General features: G+C 61.1%; 1 protein-coding gene across 2 annotated transcripts in view; it reads right to left on the bottom strand.

Moving 5' to 3' along the window:
* Positions 1-5,344: 5,344 nt before the first annotated feature.
* The window catches only part of RGMA (repulsive guidance molecule BMP co-receptor a), a 29,428-nt gene continuing 13,860 nt past the window's right edge, over positions 5,345-20,912 (bottom strand). For both annotated transcript variants that reach the window (XM_059678315.1, XM_059678314.1), the window contains exons 3-4: positions 12,907-13,421; positions 5,345-7,469 (exon numbers count right to left, since the gene is read on the bottom strand). In XM_059678315.1, coding sequence (XP_059534298.1) covers positions 6,780-7,469; positions 12,907-13,421 — 1,205 coding nt within the window. In that variant the 3' untranslated portion in view covers positions 5,345-6,779. The remainder of the gene's footprint in view (positions 7,470-12,906; positions 13,422-20,912) is intronic.

Raw genomic sequence — 20,912 nt, 5'->3', positions numbered from 1 at the left:
GTGTTGCAATTCGCACCCGGCTGGGCCGACCTGGGGAGACTGAAGAGCAAGTGCTGCAATCATCGGCTTGTTATGATTTGCAATAGCAACGGAGCTGCCCAGCTTCTCAGCGGCCTCCTGCCAACGCCTGCCTTTTACTGGAAGAAGGAGGCTCCACACAGGCCCCCCCCCCTCCCCCCGTCCTCTCTCCCCCTCCCAACTCCGGGTCGGGCCTCGCACGTCTGGCGTGGACGCAAGCCCTCCATTCGTGCCAGCAGAAAGGTCACCGAATGAAACGCAAGGCCCTGCCGTGTGCCAGGCCAGCCTGGGCTGCGACTCCGACCTGCGGCTCTTAAAGGAGCAGGGCCCGGCCGGTCCTAACTGAGGCCCTGGACCGGCCCTCTGTCCTGCAGAACCCTGGGCCCTGGCGGCCCCTGCCCTCCGTGGCCGTGTGACCTGGCTTTGTGTGGGCGCGTGGACCAGTCCGTGACCTGGGCTGCTCACCTCCGAGACACAAGAAGAATCAGCTACTCAGGGCCAGCGGCCCATGGAGGGTTCACACATGGTCTCATTTTGTTTGTTGGTTTTTAACCATTTTTTAAAAAATAAATCTTTATTGTTGGGGTATTCCAGAGGTGGTCCTTCCCCCCCTCTTTGTTTCTTTCGTGAATGAAGAGCGAACGGTTGTTAATGACGCTCGGTTCTCGCTGACCTCATGCGTCCTGGTGGCCCGCGGGGCGGGGATGCTGGGAGGGCCGAGCAGGGGGTCCAGGCTGCCCCATTCGGTCCTTCCCTGCGTGTGGCTGGGCAGGTGGCCTTGTCATCCTTTGCACACGGAGGAGGCAGCTTCTAGGGTTCATGAGGTTCTTTATTTTTTTTTTAAATACTTGATTATTTAAAATATAAGTCTCCTTTTTCCCCCTCTCCCCGGCTGTCCCCCCCACCCCCCGGCTTATGTCCATGGGTCCTCATTTGCATGCATACAAGTCCTTTGGTTTATCTCTTACCCCCTCACCCCCCGCCTTCCCTCATAATGGGTTGGACAGTCTGTCCGATGCCTCTATGACTCTGGTTCTGTGGTTCGTGGGGTTTTTGAGGGAGAGCAGAAGCATGCGAGGGGCAGGTTTCTACACCCTGAGGGCCACCAGGAGGGTGACGTGTCCCTCAGTCCTGGCTGAGAGAGGTGGGGTCAGGGAGGGGCGGTCTGGGAAGGGGGGAACGGAACTTGCTGGCCTGCAGGGCGGGCCCCCCTGGCAGGGTGCCCCAGCAGCCTTCACCCCGGAGCCATCCTGCTATAGGGCACATGCGACCCCAGGTCCAGCCTGAACCTTCACGGAGCTCAGGACGGGGCCGTACAGCTGGGCCCAAACAGAAAGTATTTCCCGGGACCCGGACCCTGAGCCTCTCCTGTGGGCCCAGCCGTGTGCTCACAGAGGAGCTGAGGCCACAGGCCGAACAGACAGGAGGCGGCCCCGCCCTCTGAGCGGAGGATTGTGGAGGCAGACCCACGATGAGAGGACAAATATCAGGTGAGGAAAGATCCCGGGAGAAGAGACCCGGGAGGTGGGTGGGGGGCCAGGGTGCTGGTCGCCGTGGGCGGGCGGACTGTGGGAGGGAGGGGCTGGCCTGGGGGCTGGCAGCCCTGGTGTGAACCAGTGCTCTGTCCCTGCAGTTACAGTGAAGGCAGGCTGTGGCGGGGTGAGCGGGGTGAGCGGGGTGAGTGAGGCTGTCTGCGTTTGGGGATCAGCTCCATCCCCCAGTGCATGTGGTTCTAGAACAACTCCAGCAGAGGGCGGCAGGCGCCCACAGACGGCCTGCCCGGGCCGGCAGGCTCAGTCCTCATACCCTTGCCCGGCGGGCGCTCCCCAGGGCTGCAGAGCCTGTGGGGAAAGCTCATCCCTGCAGAAATGGCACAGGACAGGGCAGGGACCAGGAGAGGGGCAGAGGCTGCAAGGTGAGGCCAGGGCCCAGTGCCGACAGCCGTGTCCCAGCCCCCTTCGGGCCTCACCCTTAACCTCCAGCCAGGGGTGCACAGGCTTCTGCCCCCTCTGGGCCCAGCCTCCCCCCCTCCCACGCGTGAGGCGGCCCGAGGACCCCCCGGAGTTACAAGGCTCAGGCATCCCTGCCGCCCCCCATGACCCTCGCCTCAACTCTCAGATTCCTGGCCAAGTGTTCCTGCGACCTCAGGGGCCTGAGCCAGACCTCAGCCCCAGGCCTCTGCCCCCTCCCCGCTCCCGTCACCTCTGATGCATCCGGAGTCTTGTTCGTGGTCACGATTCAGTTCAAGCTCAGTTCCCTCGGAGCCGCCGCCCTGGGACCTGCTCTTCTGGTTCCCACTCCTGCCCGTTCCTTCCCTGGGGCCATCGGAGCCCCTGGAACGCTGATGCCCCCCCAACCCCTCCCCTTGTCACAGCTGTCTCCCCAGCAGGCCGGGGTGCCCTCTATTGTCATTTTTTTCTTTTTTTTGAGGGGAAATTATTTTTTTTTTTCCTCTCAGAATAGCCAGGACATTCTGAGTCCTGTTTAATTTTAATTTTCTTAATTTTTTTTTTTTTTTTGCTTAAAGTATTACAAAGAGTATTACATATGTCTCCTTTTTTTCCCCCCGCCCTAGACAATCCCCTGGCCTCCCCTACCCCCCAGTGTCTTATGTCCATTGGTTATGCTTATATGCATGCATACAAGTCCTTTGGTTGATCTCTTACCCACCCCCCTCCTGCCCTCTATTGTCATTTTTATTTTTTTGTATTGATTTCAGAGAGGAAGGGAGAGGGAGAGACAGAAGCATCCATGATGATGAGAGAGAATCATGGATCGGCTGCCTCCTGCACACCCCCTACTGGGGATCGAGCCCGAAACCCGGGCACGTGCCCTGACCGGGAATCGAACCGTGACCTCCTGGTTCATAGGTCGACGCTCAACCACTGAGCCACACCGGCCGGGCTCCCTCCCAACCTCTGACCCACTTCTTTGCCGCGATGGGGCATTCCATGACACAACCACGAGTTTAAGGACTTGTCTCTGCAAAGAGAATGCGAGGTAGCCTGCTCCGCTCCCCCAGCACGAGTGGTCGCGAGAGGGCTGTGGGCCAAGTAAAGGCACATACGTGCCGGCGGAGGGGAGTGGGGGGTGGGGGACCGCCGTTTCTGGGGGCCTCCCCGGGTTGCACCAGCGCCAGGTGCCGGGCGGGTTAGGAGCGTGAGCTCATCGAGTTTCTAGAGTGACCTGGGGAGGTAGGTCCTCGTAATTCCATTTTACAAATAAGGCAGCTAAGCCTCCAAAAATCCAAGGCGGACCACACAGCAAGCGGCGGGCAGAGCCAGTTGGAGCGCCAAGTCCTCCTGCCGTCCGAGACCACCCCCTGCGCCCCGCCGCTCCCTGCCTGGCACCCCTCCGATGAGCCCCACTCCTGCCGCTCACCCCCCCACCCCCACCCGTGTTCTAATTCTCTTCACCCCAGGGTGGGGCCCCTTGCTTATAAATGCCCCTCATTTGTTTTTAATAGCTTTCTCTCCTGTCTTCTCCTTATAAATTCGCCCACCAGGGGCTCCAAGATCCTGGGGATGGAGGGGGGCCCGGGCCTCCCTCTGCTGATGCGTTTGCCGCGGGCTGACTGGCCGTAGGGACCCTGCTCCCACCCAGCCCAGCCGCCCTGGGCCCCATGTGGCTCCAGACTCTGTGTTCCACACGCACATGACAGGCACATGTCCATGTTCACGGGGGCAACTGGTAGCAAGGTGCTGGGGACAGAATCCCGGCCTGAGTGGAGGGTCCTGACCCAATGCCAAGCCTGGAATATTCCTGGCAGGGAACGTAGCGTTTTCATCTGATGGTGAACAAGGTTGTTTAAAAAAAAAAATCCCGTGTGCCCGGCTTCTCAATCATCTGTTCTGTGCTGGCCAGGTGCCCAGGGCTGTGCCCCCTCCATGGTTACTTCATCCTGGTTACTAGGGGGGCGGGGGGGGCAGGGCCACGGGTACCGACAGTTTGGGCGACCGGGTAGGCCGCGTGGGTATGTCCTGGCCTTGCTCTGTCCGTTCCCAAGCCCAGACCACCAAGTTTTCTAAGGAAATAGAAGAGTGGGGTTCTGGAAAGGTCCCCCTACTTTCAGCCTTTCTCTCGAGGTTGGGACCGGTGCGCATGCTCATTCCGGATTCCTCCCCTCGCTGGCCGTTGGGTTCACGTCCCTCCCGAGCACCCAGGCCCTGTGCGGCCCTCTCCCTCCTCCTCCCACCCACGGCCTGTCTCACTCCACCACTCTGGCCCCCGAGCTGCCAGGCCCCGGCCCCAGCACTGAGCAGGGACAAACTCACTGAGTCGCCACCAGCCCTAGGGGACAGGCACGTCTCACTTGACAGAGGTGGGAACAGAGGCTCAAGGAGGGTAAGAGACTCACCCCGGGTCACACAGGTAGGAATGAGGATGGATGTGGCCTGGCCTCCCTGGGCTGCTCCTCAGACTCGTGGCATTGAGTGCTGAGAGCAGGAACGGACCGAAGCTGTATGCCTTGGCCCCGCCCTGGCTAAGGAATCTTGGGCAAGTCAACGCACAGCGAGCCTCCATTTCTTCATCTGTGAAATGGGCGCGAATGTGTCTCTGGCTCAGTGGGTCGTTTTACACTGCAGTGGATCTCAACCTTCTGGCCCTTTAAATACAGTTCCTCATGTGGTGACCCAACCATAACATTATTTTCGTGGCTACTTCATCACTGTCATGTTGCTCCTGTGATGAATTGTCATGTAAATATCTGATAGGCAGGATGGTCTCAGGCGACCCCTGTGAAAGGGTCGTTCGACCGCCAAAGGGGTCGCGACCCACAGGTTGAGAACCGGTGTTACAGGATGACATGGAGTGACGGCCAGCAGGAACCTGGCCCCGAGCGAGCCTTGGCCCTCCTCACACTGATGGGTGGTGCCCCCCGTGGGTCGCATGTGACCGGGGGGACGCGGGGTGGGGGTGGAGGCAGCGACAGGCCCAGGCCTGAGCTTCCAGACTGACCGCTGACATGGAGTCATCCTGGGTCTCAGGCCAGCCCACCCGAGGCCCCCGAGGGCATGTGGTCCTTCCGCAGGGTGCCGCCCGTGTGTCCTTGAGACGGTCCCAGCCTCAGGGCCAGGGGACCGGACCCTCCCGCCCCCATGCAGCTCGTCGCGAGGATAAAGAGTAATTTTAGATGAGCAGGGGCTTTGGTGGTGAAGTTGCTACATCCTCTGCACACATTTACAACACAGGCACGCACACATGCACACAGATGCACACATGCTAACTGCCCCCCATTACACTGTCAGGGGACACGCGCCACCAAAGTCAACTCTGCACCCCGCAAAGGCACCAGCTGTCCAGAAAACAAACTCCAACACGCAGGTCCAAAGGAAAATAACAAAACAAAACCCAAACTTTACTTGCATGTAGCCGTTAATAAATAATTTACAGTATGTACACGCGGGGACCCTCCACACAGGTCGCAGACACGAGGACGCAGTGGGGGGGGGGTGGTCCCCACTTCCAAGCAGACGCGAGAGCAAACACAACCAAAATAAAGTGCTTCACTTTTTCCTTCCAGCGCAGGGGCTGTCTGAAGGCCAGTGGGGCCGCCTGCCCGCCAGGGGGGTTGGCAGAGAGGGGACCTCTTGGAGGGGGAGGCGGGACAGGTCCCCAGCCTCCTGGGCCAGTGTATGCGAGGTCCCTGGGGACAGCGGGGGGTGGGTGGGGCTGGCGGGCCGGGCGGTGAGGGCTGCGGGGCTTCTGGGAGGACGGCCCCCTGGGGCCTGGCAGCACCTTGGGGAGAGGAACCCAGCTGGCAGGGGTCCCTGGAGCAGCAGCAGCGGTGGGACTGGCCTGGGCTCCTTGGAGTGGCCGGCGGGGCTCCCAGCGGGAGGTCTCCCCAGCTATGTGGCCCGGGGGCTCATGGGAAGGGACCCGACAATGAGGGGAGACCCTGCCATGGCTGCTCAGGGCCGAGAGGCCTGCTGGAGCCCCCTCCCCTCCCGACGCAGACCTGGGTTTGGGGAGCGAGCAGAGGATCAGGGCAGGCCAGCTGGCCCCGTCCACCAGGCCACCCCCCCATCCCCCTGCGGCCCCGGCCCCCTGCCCGCGCTCTGGCCACCTGCTAGGCAGGAAGGGTCATAAGTCAAAGGGTAGTTCTGTGTGTGGACATTTAGAAACTCAACTCGACTTCCTAAGCACAGTGGGGGCGGGGGCCTCGGGAGAAGGGGCCGGAGAAGGGCATCCAAGCCCACGAGTGGCGTTGCTCAGAGCACGTGCCAACACGCACTGTCCCGGGCGGGGGCCTGGGGTGCCCTGAGACCCCCGGGGACAGGAGGCCCGGCCTGGAGGGGGGGGGGTCCAGCCGCGAGGGTGCCCCAGCCCCGCCGGCTCAGTGTGTGCGAGTGTGCGAGTGTAAGTGTGCGCGGACGGCGGGCGTGCAGCAGTCGCCGGGCGTTCAGTGCATGGCGGGGGCGGGAGGCGCTGGCGTGACCTTCCCAGTGTCAGTGGCGGGGCTCCAGCCTGGGGCTCGGATGTGCACATTCACACGGCGGGGCTGGGGGCGGTGGGGGCGGCTCTCCCGTCACTCAGCTGAACCGTCGCAGCGGGCACAGCACCAGTGGGTCACCACAGCCTGTCGGGGGCCCCAGGAGGGCGAGGGGCAGCCCCAGGCCTGGCAGCAGCAGCAGCAACAGCCAAGTCAGCGCCGAGGGAACCGCCCCAAGCTCACCAGCCAGCGCCGCCTCACTTCTGGCCCCTCCGAGGCTGGGGCCGCCGGGAAGCCCGGCCCTTCTGCAGTCGCCTCGCTCTCCATCCTATGCGGCCAGGGCCTCCGGGAACACGGGGAGCAGGGCGAGGAGCAGGAGGCCGCCCAGGAGGAGCCGGGGGGCCGGGGCCAGCCCCGCGGCGGCTGCCCGGCTGGGGGGCTCCCGCGTCCTCTCGTACAGGTGCAGCTTGTCCTTGTCCGAGTGGAGCATCTTGACGTCCTCCAGGGCGTAGTAGGCGGCCAGCGTGAAGTTCACGTCGCCCGTGGTGAGCAGGTCGAAGACGCAGGCCTGGTAGTACAGGTCCTCCACGGGCAGCCGCTCCTTGCACTTGGCCACGGCCGTCTCGTAGGGGAAGGTGTCGGGGGCGGCGGGCGCCGGGCCCTCGGGGGCGCGGGCGGCCTGGAAGTCGATCTGCTGGTTGAGGGGGCAGCCCCGCAGGCAGAGGTAGAGGCCCTGGCTGTCGCGGTCCTCGACCGCGTGCACCACCTCCTCGGGCATGCGCACGGCGAAGGTCAGGTAACGGCCCACCTGGCGCACCACGATGGTGGTGCCAATGTACTTGGCCTGGATCTCCACGTGCTGGCCCGACACCTTCTCCGTGATCCGCAGGCTGTTGGCCCCGTGCTTGTCCCCGCCGTTCTTGGAGCCGTCGGCGAAGGCGGCCGGGAGCTCGTCCATCTCGGCCTGGTACACCTTCTGGTCCACGCACTCCTGGAAGTTCTTGAAGATGATGGTGAGCTGCGGGGGAGCGGGCAGAGAGAGGGGTCAGGCGGGGCCGGGGCTGCGGGGGACAAGGCCCAGCCCCGTGCTCACGATGCTCGCGATGCTCTAAGATGGGGCGCGAGGAGCCCCGAGGACGCCCAGACCGTCCTTTCCGCATTTTGGCCCCTAGTTCAGCACTACCTGCACGATTAATATTTTCCTTTACAACAGTGGTTCTCAACCTTCCTCATGCCGCGACCCTTTAATACAGTTCCTCATGTTGTGACCCAACCATAAAATTATTTTCGTTGCTACTTCATAACTGTCGCTTTGCTACTGTTATGAGTCGTCATGGAAATATCTGATCTGCAGGATGTATTTTCAGGGGTCGCGACCCACAGGTTGAGAACCACTGCTTTAAAACAACTTACTCTTTTTACTTTTAAAAACTGACTGAGGCCTTAGCTGGTTCGGCTCAGTGGATAGAGCGTGAACTTGATTCCGGTCAAGGGCACATGCCCAGGTTGCGGGCTTGATCCCCAGTTGGGGGGGGGTAAGCAGGAGGCAGCCGATCCATGATTCTCATCATTGATGTTTCTATCTCTCCTCCCTCTCCCTTCCTCTTTGAAACCAATTTAAAAAAATATTAAAAAAATTGACTTAGAATAGGAACTTTAGAGCATGACTCTAGAAAACCCCCCAGCTCATTAACTATATAGAAAGATGAACCACAAAAGGAAAAGCATAGCCAATTAAACACAAAAGGTCATTCATTATCTGCTGTAATTGGCTGAATAATGGCCCCCAAGATATCGGCCTCCTCCCTGCAGCCCATGAACGTGACCTTCCATGGCAGAGCGCTTTGCAGAGGGATTAGGCTAAGGACTCTGAGATGGAGGTATTACCCTGGATGCCCTAGGGGAGCCCTAAGCGCAGCCCCAAATATCCCCGTAAGGTGGGATCAGAGGAGATTTGACAACAGAAAGGCTATGTTTCCACGGAGGCAGGGACTCGCGTGATGCAGCCACAAGCCGGGGGATGCTGGCAGCCACTGAGGCTGGAAGAGACCATGAACGCATTGACCCCCGGAGCCTCCAGAAAGACCGCCACCCTGCTGACACCCCGATGTTAGCCCTCGGAGATGCATCCCAGACTCCTCGACTCAGAACCGGAAGAGAACACAGGTCTGCCTGTTAGAACCACTTATTGCGTGCTGTTTGATACAGCAGCAAGAGCAAACCGACACAGCCACAACCGTCCAACACCATCTCCCCCGCGGCCAGGGGGCCTCCAGCAGAATCCCTGAGGAAGAACGGCCCACGGGCCGCACATAACAGCAGGTGGCACAGAAGAGACTGCTGCTCGCAGAAAGGCGAGGGGGCGACATCCACCCAGGCAGGAGGACGCTGGCAGAGGCCACGTGGGCTGCCCAAAGGAGCCCCTCAGCCGGGCCTTGGAGGGGGCAGGAGGCAGAGGGGGAGGCGGAAGGGGCTGGTGTGCAAAAACAAGAACCGTCTCCAGGCTGAATGTGAGACCCTGGCCAGGGCTGCAGCCAGGAGGCCCTGTTCCACTAGAGCAGTGGTTCTCAACCTTCTGGCCCTTTAAATACAGTTCCTCATGTGACCCAACCATCAAATTATTTTCGTGGCTACTTCATCACTGTCATGTTGCTACTGTGATGAATCGTCATGTAAATATCTGATATGCAGGATGGTCTTAGGCGACCCCTGTGAAAGGGTCGTTCGACCGTCAAAGGGGTCGCGACCCACAGGTTGAGAACCGCTGGTCTAGAGCCTGCCTTGGGGGGCAGGGCTGGGCTGAGCCCCCGACGGGCCGTGTCAGTCACTGTCCGCCTGAGAACCAGGCACACGGGCCCACTGGCCACATCAGTGTCCCGCGTGGCACGGCAAGGGAGGGTGACGTGACCTCTGACTTATGGACCAGGCAACGTGGGCTCAGAGAGGTAAAGCGACTTGCCCAAGGTCACACAGCCAGCAAGCAGCACAGCTGGGATCGGACTCCTAGTTCCCAGTCCCTGTGCTTCTTGGGCCACAAGCCCACGGGGTGGGGGGCCTGGGAGAAAGAAGGATGGGAGACAAACAGCCGGGGGAGTGAGTGTGGGCCCCCTGCCTCCCTCCCCCCGTCCTGGCAGCGACGTCTGGCTGCTCTTTCCTCTGTACTCCTAACCAGGAGGATTGTGTGGGCTGCAGACAGCCTCTCTTCCCTGCTCCCAGGGTCAGCTGGTGCCTCTAAGGCCGCTGCCCCCCTGACCCAGGGCACCTGGACCGCTGCGTCTCCGGGCACACGAGGGCGAGCTGGTGCTCTGTGGGTGCTGCGGGACGATAAAGGGGGCCCCAGCCTCTCCATCCTGCTTCGAGCCCTCCTCATCGAACCGTTCGCAGCTGCTGCTGCTGCTCTACACCCCTGGTCTGTAAAGACGGCGACTTCATACGGTTCCACCCCCTGCAGCTTCCTTCTCTCCGTCCAGGGCTCCTGCAGGGGCCCGGAGGTGGGCCAGCCAGGGTGGTCTGGGTGGTGGGTGGTCCTGCCATCGGAGGATGGGGCTCGGGTGAGGGACTCCGGGGTCCCTGCCTCGTGTGCAGGGCCACACAGACACTGGGGGGCGGGGCCGCCTTCCCAGGGCCACCGTCTCCCTGAACAGGAAAGGCTGGTTCTGCTCTAACCGCCATCTCTTGCGGAGACAGTCTCCTGGAAGGCTGACAGGCCGCCTGACTCTTCTTGGCACCGGTGCCAGGGCCTCAACCACAAGTAACAGCATGAAGGGGGCCTGTTGAAAGCTGGGCGGCCCGCTGCCAACAGGGCCCGGGCGGGGCTGCCGCTCCTGCCTTTGCTGTCCCCCCTCCCGTTCCCCGACGGGCCTGGGCCCACCCCACCGCGCTGGGGACGGGGCAGAGCCCGGCTTCGCCCACCACTGTGTATGTGGCGCCAACGACATGCCAGGCCTGGTACCAGGGCTGTGTCCACACGGAGCGAGACGGCCCAAGGCCCGTCCTCATGGAGCTCACGTTCGGGGGGGTCACAGACCAGGCAGACGAATTATGCAGCGAGACAGAGTGGTAAGTGCGACGGGGGGACCTGCGAGGGGGAAAGGGGATGGGAGGCAGAGACCCAAGATCCTCTGCTCCGTAAGCCTCAGTTTGCTCACCTGTACAATGGGTGCTGCTAGCACAGCTGGAAAGGAGGCCTGGGAGGCTCTCCCATGGGGTGGGAAATTGGCTCAAACAGCCCAGATTCTGATTATTCACGAGAACAGAAGGATGGTGCGGGCTGGATCACGCCGTCGTCATGGGAATGAGCGAGGGCCCCTGGGCCCAGGCAGCACGCTGAGGGCAGGCAGGAGGGGAGTGGGGTCACGTGAACAGGAGAGTCCGGCCGAGGGCTCCTGCGGGCCTGAAAGGCCCCCGGTGCCCCTCAGCCCGGCGAGGAAAGCCCCCTGGCTTCGCCTCCTCCCTGAGGCTCCGGGCGGCACCCACCCCGGCCTGGCTCTGCCGCTGCCCTCTCCCGTCCTGGGGGGCGCACTCAGGGCACGGATCGCAGGCCCTCCCTCCCCGGGGCCCTGCTCAGAGCCCTCCGCATCCTGCTACCCCAGCTCCATCTCCGTTATCAGCCGGGAAGCTGGGGGAGGCCGGCACAAAAGACGTTCAGCTGACGTCTGCTGAGTCAGTGAGCGATGGGAGGCCTCTGAGAAGAGGCAGGGGCAGGCCACAGGCGCTGGGCCCAGCCACGATGCCCCTGCCTGTGACCACAGGCCCCGTCTCCCTGACACCCGAGTCTGTGTGGCTCCAACGCTGACCTCTAGCGGGGCCGGTGCGCCTCCTGCTGACGGGGACACAGCGAAAGCCGCCGCCGAGCTCTCAGCCGGCTGCAAAGATCAAGGGGCCCCCCGTCACAGCAGAGCGGGGCTGGGCAGGCCAGCTTTGCATCAGGGCCCATGTCCTTCTGGAAACTGCTACAGGAAGGGAGGCACTCCCAGCCTGTGCCCTGCAACAGTGTGCACCACAGCTGCCACTGGGAAAAGGCCGTCACGTGACTGAGGGGGCACAAGAATGAATGAGGAACCCACTTGGGTTGGGACAGCATGGCTGGGCTCGGGGCCCCCGAGAGTCAGCAGAGAGCGGAGGGCGGTATCTGGGGCCTGGCACACACCCCGCCTGCGAACTCCTGTTGTTTGTGGCCTAACGGCTCTTGCTCCACCGTGTCACCCCCGTCACTGGGGGCAGCAGAGAAGGTGGGGGCGGGGGGGTGTCTTGGCTTGGCCCCCTTCGGCCCGCGGAGGGCTGGGAGGGGGACAGGGCAGAGAGCACCGGCCACAACTCGGCCGCCACTTCCAAGGCCTGGCGCCGAGGGCCTCCACGGGGCAGAGACCCGCTTGTTTCCTACCCAGCGGTTGGTCTCAGAAACAGGCCCCCCGTGGGCACGCGAAGGCTGTTGGCACAGAGGGAAGTGGCAGGGATTTTGCCGGCTGCCGGTCACCTCACTGTCCTCTGGGACAGAGGGGCAGGAAGGGACGGGGGGGCAGGGGCAGCCTGGCGCCCTTGTGGGTCAGCCTGGCGCCCTTGCCACATGTTCTTCCTAGGAAAACAGACCCATTGCCAACCTGGGAACCCCAGGGGCCCTGGTGGACCCGGCCCTGAGGGGGCAGGCGTGTCCCCATCACCTGGACCCCGAGTCCGCCAGCCTCCCTCTGGCTGAGTCTGGACGGGAGGCCACGGGACACCCTCCAGCCGTGAGTGCGGGGGGTGAACCTGCGGCGGACGGGGCTGTCTCGTGGCCTGGGCCACGGGTGTGCACACGTGAGCACACAGACACATGCTTGTGCGCACACGCACACAACAGAAACCAGGTCCCCTCCAGAGTTTCCCCTTCCCACGAACAGTGCCTTCGCAGGCTGCCCTCTGTGCGGGCCAGGTTACGCCCAGTGAAACCAATCATAGACATCAGCGGTTCTCAACCTGTGGGTCGCCACCCCTTTGGGGGTCGAACGGCCCTTTCACAGGGGTCGCCTAAGACCATCGGAAAACACATACAGAATTACATATTGTTCTTGTGATGAATCACTATGCTTTCATTATGTTCCATTTGTAACAATGAAATTGGGGGTCACCACAACATGAGGAACTGTATGAAAGGGTCGCGGCATTAGGAAGGTGGAGAACCACTGATCTACATCTATTCACGGTTGGTGGTTTCTGACCCCCGAAAGCTGATTTCACACACCCCGAGTGGGGGTGGCCAGCAGTCTGAGAAACCCCGCGCACTAGGCAACATTAAGACTCTCTAGAACATTCCTGTCTAAATCATCTGCTCATTTACTAACAATAAGGAGGACAGGGTGGGTGCAGGAGGCGTCTGGGTCGGCAGGGGTCTGAGTCTGCCCCCCGCCCCCCAAAGCAGGGCCTGGGCGATGGGGCCCCACAGGCCGCCCCAGCCCCAGCCCCAGCCGCAGCCTTACCTTGCTGGTGGCCGTGGCGGCCGAGCCGGGGAGCACGGGCGTGTTGGTGACCTGGACGTTCAGGTAGTTATTGTCGATGAGCGGCCAGGCCCCCTGCACCTTGCAGGTCTGGAAGCGGTCCGTGAAGGTCCTGAGGTGCGGGTCCCCGAAGAGGCCGCAGTGCGTGTAGTTGGGGGCGGCCGCGTGCTTGTGGAAGCTGCGCTCGTAGTGGCAAATCTCGGGGCTGTCGGAGCGCTCCTGGCTGTCCCCGGGGGGCGGCAGCGTGCGCAGGCGCGGCTGCGAGGTGGGGCCATCCTTGGAGCAGTTGTGCTGGCTCATGAGGTCCTCGATGCCATGGACCGCCGAGTGGTAGGCCAGGTCGCCCCGGCAGGTGCGCGCCGTGCGCCGCGTGCACAGGGCGTAGGTGCGCAGGGCCGCGCAGAACTCGGGCGCGTCGTCCGAGGCCGGGGAGGGGCCGCCCGCCGTGGCGCTCCAGAACTCAGAGTTGCACTTGAGGATCTTGCACGGGGAGGCGGCTGTGGAGGAAGGGAGGGACACGCCGTCAGGGTGGGCGCACGCATGCACGCACGCCCCAGGACGCCCCGTCGGAGCCGGCACCGCCCACTCTGCAAACGCGCGCCCACCCAGATGGTGAAAAAAACCACCCGCAAATAGCAGTCAGGTTGTCCAAATCCTTCCGCGCGGCTCGAAATAACCCCAAGCGGCCGGGCTGGTGGCAGCCCCTCCCACAGCCCCCAGCCCTGGAGAGGAATGAATGGTCAGTGTTTCCGGGCAGCAGGGCTGTAGGCGCAGGCGGGCCACCCTTGGGCCATTGGCATCTGTTTACATCTTCACAGCCATCTCCCAGGAATCTGGCAAAAGCGGCAGACATTTGGAGGGGGGGGGGGGGAATAAGCCCCAATGTTCAATACGTGCCCCAAGCTTAGCCGCTGTGTGACCTCCTGCAAATTACTTAACCTCTCTGTGCCTCATTAGACTCATCTGGGAAGGGGCAACGGTATCTATCCTGTGAGGTTGCTAAGAGGGTTCAAGGGCTTAGAAAGGCACCAGCATTTGGCTGGAGGTCAGTGGATGTTGGCTAGTCGGCCCTGGGCACGGAGGGCCTGGTTTTGGTCCCCTCGTGGGCGGAGCTCCATGCCTCTCCATTCTACGCCAGAGAGCAGAGTAGTAAGCAACTGGGAGGGATCACTGGGTTTGCCTCGATGTGTGGTGCGTCCGCTTGTTTAAGTCACTCACAAGCTGGCCGTGCCTTAGAACCATGGCTTTAATACCCCGAACTGCCCGGGTGTCCGCAGCGGCTTAAAACCTTCGGCTCTTGCCCATCTTGGCTCGCAAGAGGCCACCGAGAGTGAAATCAGGGGCTGGAACTGACGGCTCCCGTTCCCCTCTGCCACCTCTTCAGGCCTAGAGTGGACATGCATGGGGCTGTCGCTTCCTGGGGGCCGGGGGGAAGGGCGTCAGGGATGTCAGGGCTGGACAGTCCCCGCGGTGGTGAGATGAGGGGCCCCCGGCCCCCAGGGAGTCGTCCTGCCGCTCCGTGCCCACGGCACTAAATCACGGGCCAGAGGCCTGCCCAGGTCAGGGCCCGGAATGTAACCTGGCCCGGCATCAAAAGGAAGCGCTCTCAGCGGTGGCGTCACCTGCCAGAGACCCCAAAGGCACTGATTTTTATGTTCAGTATCTTTAATAAGAAAGCAGGAGGCCCGGCTTCCAGGCCGTAAAACCTGGCCTGTGCCGATGCGGGCGTCCAAGGAGAGGAAAGTCTGAGCGTTTGAAAGAGATCCGATTGCAGCGGGTGCGAGCGAGAGGAGGGCCGCGGCTTTGCCGAGGGAGCCACCCTGCTGCCTGGTGACAGAAGGCGGCCAGCTGTCTCCCTCCTGCCTGGTTCCTGCAGGCGGCAGAGGGCCCTGTTCTGGCCTTTCTGCCACCTCTCAATGGGCCCCAGACGGCCAATAGGGGAAGAGACAGGAAGGAGAGAAGTGATGGAAAATAAGACGTTTTCCTGAGCTGCATTTCTTTAAAAAAAAAAAAATAATTTTACTGATTTCAGAGGAAGGGAGAGGGATAGAGAGAAACATCAATGATGAGAGAGAATCATGGATCGGCTGCCTCCTGCACGCCCCGCACTGGGGATCAAGCCCACAACCCGGGCATGTGCCCTGACCGGGAATCGAACTGTGAAATCCTGGTTCGTAGGGCGATGCTCAACCACTGAGCCACACTGGCCGGGCCATTTCTTTTTACCTATTTATCTTTACTACTGAAAGTATTACAGATGTTCCGCCTTCTTCGTCCCCCCACTGACCCCTCTGCCATCTTGACCACTGTGTCCTGGGGCAGGGACCCTCTTGGCGCCTCTGCTCACCCTTATACCCAGGGCTGCACCCCAGAAGCCCGGGGAAATGTGCAGTCGCCGCACAGAAACGTACGCTCCTTTGACGCCCATGATGCATGTTTGTTTGGACCCAGGCCCCCTGAGACAGGATTTTCAGGATTAGCTACCAGGGAACAAACAAAGGGGAATCCAGAGGCCGCAACGACCAAGGGTGGGGTGCAGGCAATGCCTTAACGATCGCTCTGGGACCAACCTCCACGGAATTTTAGAACCTGGGGCCAGAGGGACGCCAGAGGTCACTGCTTTCCACCCGCAGACAGCCTCCTGGGCAGGAGACCTCCCTGCGGCACCCCTGCCCGGCGGGCACCTGACCTCCCTGCACTGAACTGGGCCAGCGCAGGGCTGGCCCCTCCTGCCCCGGAATCTCCAGCTGTGGACCCACATCTGCCTCCCAGGGACCTTCATGGGGCCTCCCTCCCTCTGTAGAGCCACGGAGAAGAGGCTCAGCCGTTGCATCCTGTGAATGCTGAAGACAGCCCTCAGTTTCCCTGGCCATCGTCTTGGCCTCACCCCCCTAGCGGCTCTGTGGGCCTGCCTGACCGGTCTCATCCACGACACCCCGGCTCGGGGGGCCACCTCCTGCCCCGGGTCCCCTCTTTTTTGTCCTGGAATCCTTGGCTCCCACACGCCAAATATGTAACGTTTCTCATCTGGGGGAGGTGGGCACAGCGGAGAGAGCAACCACAGCCACACAGCCTGCCTGCCTGGCTTCATTCTTGTCCTTTAAATAGCAACCCAGCGCCTCTCAAGAAACAGAAAGAGGGAGGCAGGGAGCTGGGAGTCCCAGCTGCACGGGGCCGGGCGGGAGGAAAATATTTACGCGCCCGGACGGCATTAGCGGCTTTCAGAGGCCTCCTTTGAACTGTTAATCAAGGCCAATCTGGGAGAATAATAGCCTGATTATTACCGCCTCGTTTGCATGACAAAGAAGCCCAATAAAACTTATTTTGCTGCGCGCGGAGGGGGTGTGAGGGCCGGGCCCTGAGAAAGGAGTCTTAGGAATGCAGTAAGCCGCTCCGAAGCCTGAACCCAGGAATAAAGACAATGCAATTTGCCACCAAGAAAAGCCCAATAGACCAATAAATTACCCGCGTGCAAAGGGATTAGATCAGGTTTCAGATGCCGAGTGGGAGGGGTGGGGTGAGCCAGGGAACAGAAAAAACCTGCCTCTTCTTAAAGGGGCAAAGCTCAGCTTCAATGCAAGCCCCGTGGCCAGGCGGGCGGCTTCCAAACCCGGGGCGTGCATGGCAACGTGCAGGACTTGCTGAAGGTTCTGGAAGCAGCTCTGTGCCAGGCACCGTGCTTCATGCTGTTCCTGGAACAAGCCCCAGGGAGCTCCCGTGCAGAGGTAGAGCGAGCCACGGAAGCTTCCAGCATGCAGAGCAAACACGTCTTATCTGAGCACTAAAATGCAACGAAGGTGGAAGAATGGAGGCTTGAGAGGGCATCGGGGAAGCGGCATTTCAATGAGGTCCGGAAGGGCAGCGGGATTTGACGGGTCCCAGAATCACAAGGGGCCAGGCACAGCTGCGGTTGGCCAGACGCTAACTGCTGCTTGGTGAGCGTGCAGCCAGGAGTTTAGGGCCAGACACAAGGGCCTTGCGTGCCAGCTGTGCCCCTGATAAAGCGAACGGCGGGCAGCTTCCCTCTGTTGAGTGGGGCTGGGGATCTGAAAAGCCCTTTTCTCTGGTCGCCGGGCTCCCTGTTGGATTCCGCCACTAGGGGGCACTAGACGGAAGAGGGAAGGCTGGAGGCGCGCACTGGTTCACCTTCTCTTTTAAATATGTTTTGATTGATTTCAGAGAGGAAGAGAGAGAGAGAAACATCACTGAAGAGAGAGAATCATCGATCGGCTGCCTCCTGCACGCCCCACACTGGGGATCGAGCCCACAACCTGGGCGTGTGCCCTGACCGGGAATTGAACCGTGACCTCCTGGTTCATAGGGCAACACTCAACCACTGAGCCATCTGGATGGACCCCAGGCTGTTTCTATTACCACTACTGGACAGTGGCCCTTGTCTCCCCAAACTCATTAACCCCCCTCCCCCCCGCCCAAGCATCACTGGTGCCACTCAGAAGTACTGAGACCAGCCAGGCACAGGCCCTCCTCATGGACTGGGGCCCCCAAACCTCTTCCCTTTGTCTCCCAGCCCGGGGGCGGAAACCACTTCCTGCCACTGTGTGCCTCAGTGATCCCTCCTGCTTTCTCACTCCCCCACACCCACCTGCCACCCCCTATGTTAAGATCCCTCTGTGGACAGAGCCCTGTGGTTTGTATTCTCCTCACTGGACCCTGAGGCACCAGCCTGAGGACTTCCCACTTGATCCAGTTGATCAGGGGCCCCAGCAAGGACGCGGCACGCTCGGAACACCATTTTGGGGCGCAGGGTAACTTAAGAGGCGATGGCTCCCATTGGGATGGAAGCAATTGGGTGGAGCTTAGAGGAGAACTCACTGCACAGCCACTGGGATGGCCGTGCTGGAGCGGTCATCCTATGCCATGCCCGTCTTCCCTGCCCACTCCCGGGGGCAGCTCCTCTCTCTCCAGCAACAGGCCAGCGCGGGCCCTGAGGGTGGTTATGGGAACAGAGCACCAGCCAGGAGGGCCAACCTGCCTCCCACAGCGTGGCAGCCGGCAGCAGCAGGAGCTACCGGCCATTCTGCACCCTCTCCTGTCCCTCCGCTCTGAGGCTGGGAGGGGACGGCCACCCGAGCCAGGGTTGGTATTTGGTAAGCTCAGCCCTGGGCAGCGTTCTGGGGGCTCCTGGCCGGACAGATGCCCAAGGCTGCCTGTCTGTCCCGCTTGCAGGAATCTCACCCCATCGCCCTGACGTCAACATGCAGGTGTTTGGCATCGGACACCGAGAAGACCACACCCAGGTGACGGCGTGGCTTTTTCGCCAGCGACAGCCGACGCCACCTTACTTAACCGGCAAGCAGACAGAACTGGCCACCTTTCGAAAGGCCTTTCTCCCCAGTCCAGCCTAGGAGGGTCCCAGGGACTGACCGAGCCTGAGACTACCCCCCTGGAAGGCACTGGGGACCTTCTGGGCCTTTCTGCAGGCACTGGCCCAACGGAGAAAGAGCGAAGAGCGAGGCCGGAGGAATTTTCTCAGTGAGTTAGGAAGGGGGGGGGGAGGAGGGCTGGGGAGCTGGGGGTTAACTCCCTCCACACATGCCAAGTGTGGGCAGGGGTGGCTGCACGCCGCTCAGCGAGCTGAGGCAGTAGGCACTGCCCCCCAGCCGCACCCAGCCAGGGCTGCTCCGCCCCAGCCCCCACACAGGCCAAGTTGTTGCAAGAAACCACGCCGCCTGCCAAGGAAGAGGGCACACCTCCGCTTACAAAGTGGACACCCTCCCCCAGCTCCCACTGCGGCCACTGGGAGCCAGATCCACGGCGAACAGGGCTGCCAGCCAGGCAGCTGAGGGCTCCTCCGGGCAGGAGGGCCCTGTGGTGGGCCAGGGCCAGGGGCAGGGCCAGGCACAGGATGCCATCCTGGCTTAAGGCGGACAGCTAAGCTAAGCTACCCGGGTTCCGCAGGAGGGTGATGATGGGCCAAGAAAGACACCCCTTTTCAGATCTAATTGAGGCTTGCAGGTGAGCAAGTTGGTCTTTCTGCTTTGAGGCGAGGCATCACCCTTTCCCCCCTGAGTCTAGGGCTAGCACTAGAAATGCTAATTTTCCATCCTGGCTCTGCCTCCAGCAACCCCGGGCTCCTCTGCTTGGCCACTCCAGGTCAACATTCATTTGAAGTGGCTTTTCTCCCTCACCACCACCCGCGGGCAGGCCTTGTCCTCCACCTTCCTCCTGCCGGGGGAGGGCAAACGCAGGCCAGCTGGGCACATGCCCAGGGCACGCGCACACCCCCCCCTCACCCCCCCCCCACACACACACCTGGGTGTGAGCCTGTGATCAGGGACGTTCCGTAGCAGGGGGAGCAATCATGGGCTCCTTACTGCAGGGACCTGGGCGCAGAGGGATGGACGCATGGCTTTCCCAGGCGCCTGGGTATGCTGCCTGCCCCGGGCGAAATGGCGCGTGAAATGAATACATAAGCAAAACCCAAAGGACAGAGTCTGACTTGGGAAATGTGCACGGTGACAGCCCTGTCAACTGGTTTTCCCGGCCTGTGGCTGGGTGGCATCTTCTGTGGAACGCTGAGCCAGGGGTGGAGAGGGAGCCGCGAGGAGCCCTGGGAGGAGGCAAGAATGTCAGACTCATGGGAAATGTGCTTTGAGAGAGAGAGAGAGAGAGAGAGAGAGAGAGAGAGAGAGAGAGAGAGAGTCTCATCTCTCTGACCACACAGACACCCTTGCACACTGCAGAGGCCTTGGTCTCCTGAGCCTTAGTTTCCCCACTGAGGACTAACATTTAAAAAATATATATATATTTGTATTGATTTCAGAGAGAAAGGGAGAGGGAGAGAGGAAAACATCAATGACGAAAGAGAATCATGGATGGGCTGCCTCCTACACGCCCCTCCACTGGGGATGGAGCCTGCAACCGAGGCATGTGCCCTGACAGGGAATCGAACCGTGACCTCCTGGTTCATAGGTGGACGCTCAACCACTGAGCCCCACCAGCCGGGCGAGGACCAACATTTTAAAAGCAGCTGCAGTTGAAGAGTAAAGGGGAGAATTCTCAGAGCAGCCATCTCCCTGTGCATGAGCGCGGCCTGGAGGGCCTGTTCAAGTGGAGACCAGGGGGTCCCACCCGGAGTGTGCACTGCAGCAGGTCTGGTCTGGGCCCAGGCCTTGGATTTCTAAGAACTTCCCAGGGGAGGCAGGTGGGGCTGGTCCAGGGGCCACACTTTGAGAACCGCCATGCTGGAGCACAGACAGCATCCATATGTCCTTGTAGGAAACGCGCCAACGTATCGCCAACATATGCCACGGGTGGGTTTCCCTTAGAAATCCGGTTTAAGAAGTCCCAATGGCTTCCGAGTTTTTTTTTTTAATATATTTTATTGATTTTTTACAGAGAGGAAGGGAGAGAGATAGTCAGAAACGTCGATGAGAGAGAAACATCGATCAGCCGCCTCCTGCATATCTCCTACTGGGGATATGCCCGCATCCCAGGTACATGCCCCTGACCGGAATCGAACCTGGGACCTTTCAGTCTGCAGGCCGACGCTCTATCCACTGAGCCAAACCGGTTTCGGCGGCTTCCGAGTTTTAACCGTATCTATTAATTGTGTTCCGAAGAGGATGCTGTTGGGGGAAGACTGTATTAAGCAGTCTCTTCTGCCCTTGTCTCCCCTACCCCAGCTACACGTGGCTGCTCTGCCACCCATTAAAGGCCCAGCATCGGCCAAGCAGACACCCTCACAGCCCACGGGACACAACAGAGCCCCCTCCCCTTTACCCGATGGCAGATGCCAGCCTTGCTGGGGCGAGGCGCCCCCCTCCACCCCCATGTCACTCAAGCCAGGGGCACAGTAGGTGTGCCATAAACGCCGAACGGGGACATGTAAACATTCTTAAATGACACAAGCCCGCTCAGTGTAGCAGCCGTCAAGGCATCTTTCTCCGCACAACTCCGTCCAATTTAATTTGCACTCCCCTGGGCTCTCTCCTGGCAGCCATTCAAGCTGACGGCACACCGAACAC

The sequence above is a fragment of the Myotis daubentonii genome, chromosome 21, assembly GCF_963259705.1.
Source record: "Myotis daubentonii chromosome 21, mMyoDau2.1, whole genome shotgun sequence".
In the NCBI taxonomy this organism is placed as follows: Eukaryota; Metazoa; Chordata; class Mammalia; order Chiroptera; family Vespertilionidae; genus Myotis; species Myotis daubentonii.
The sequence above is the reverse complement of the archived record's forward strand: the minus strand, read 5'-3'. Positions and strand labels throughout refer to the sequence as shown.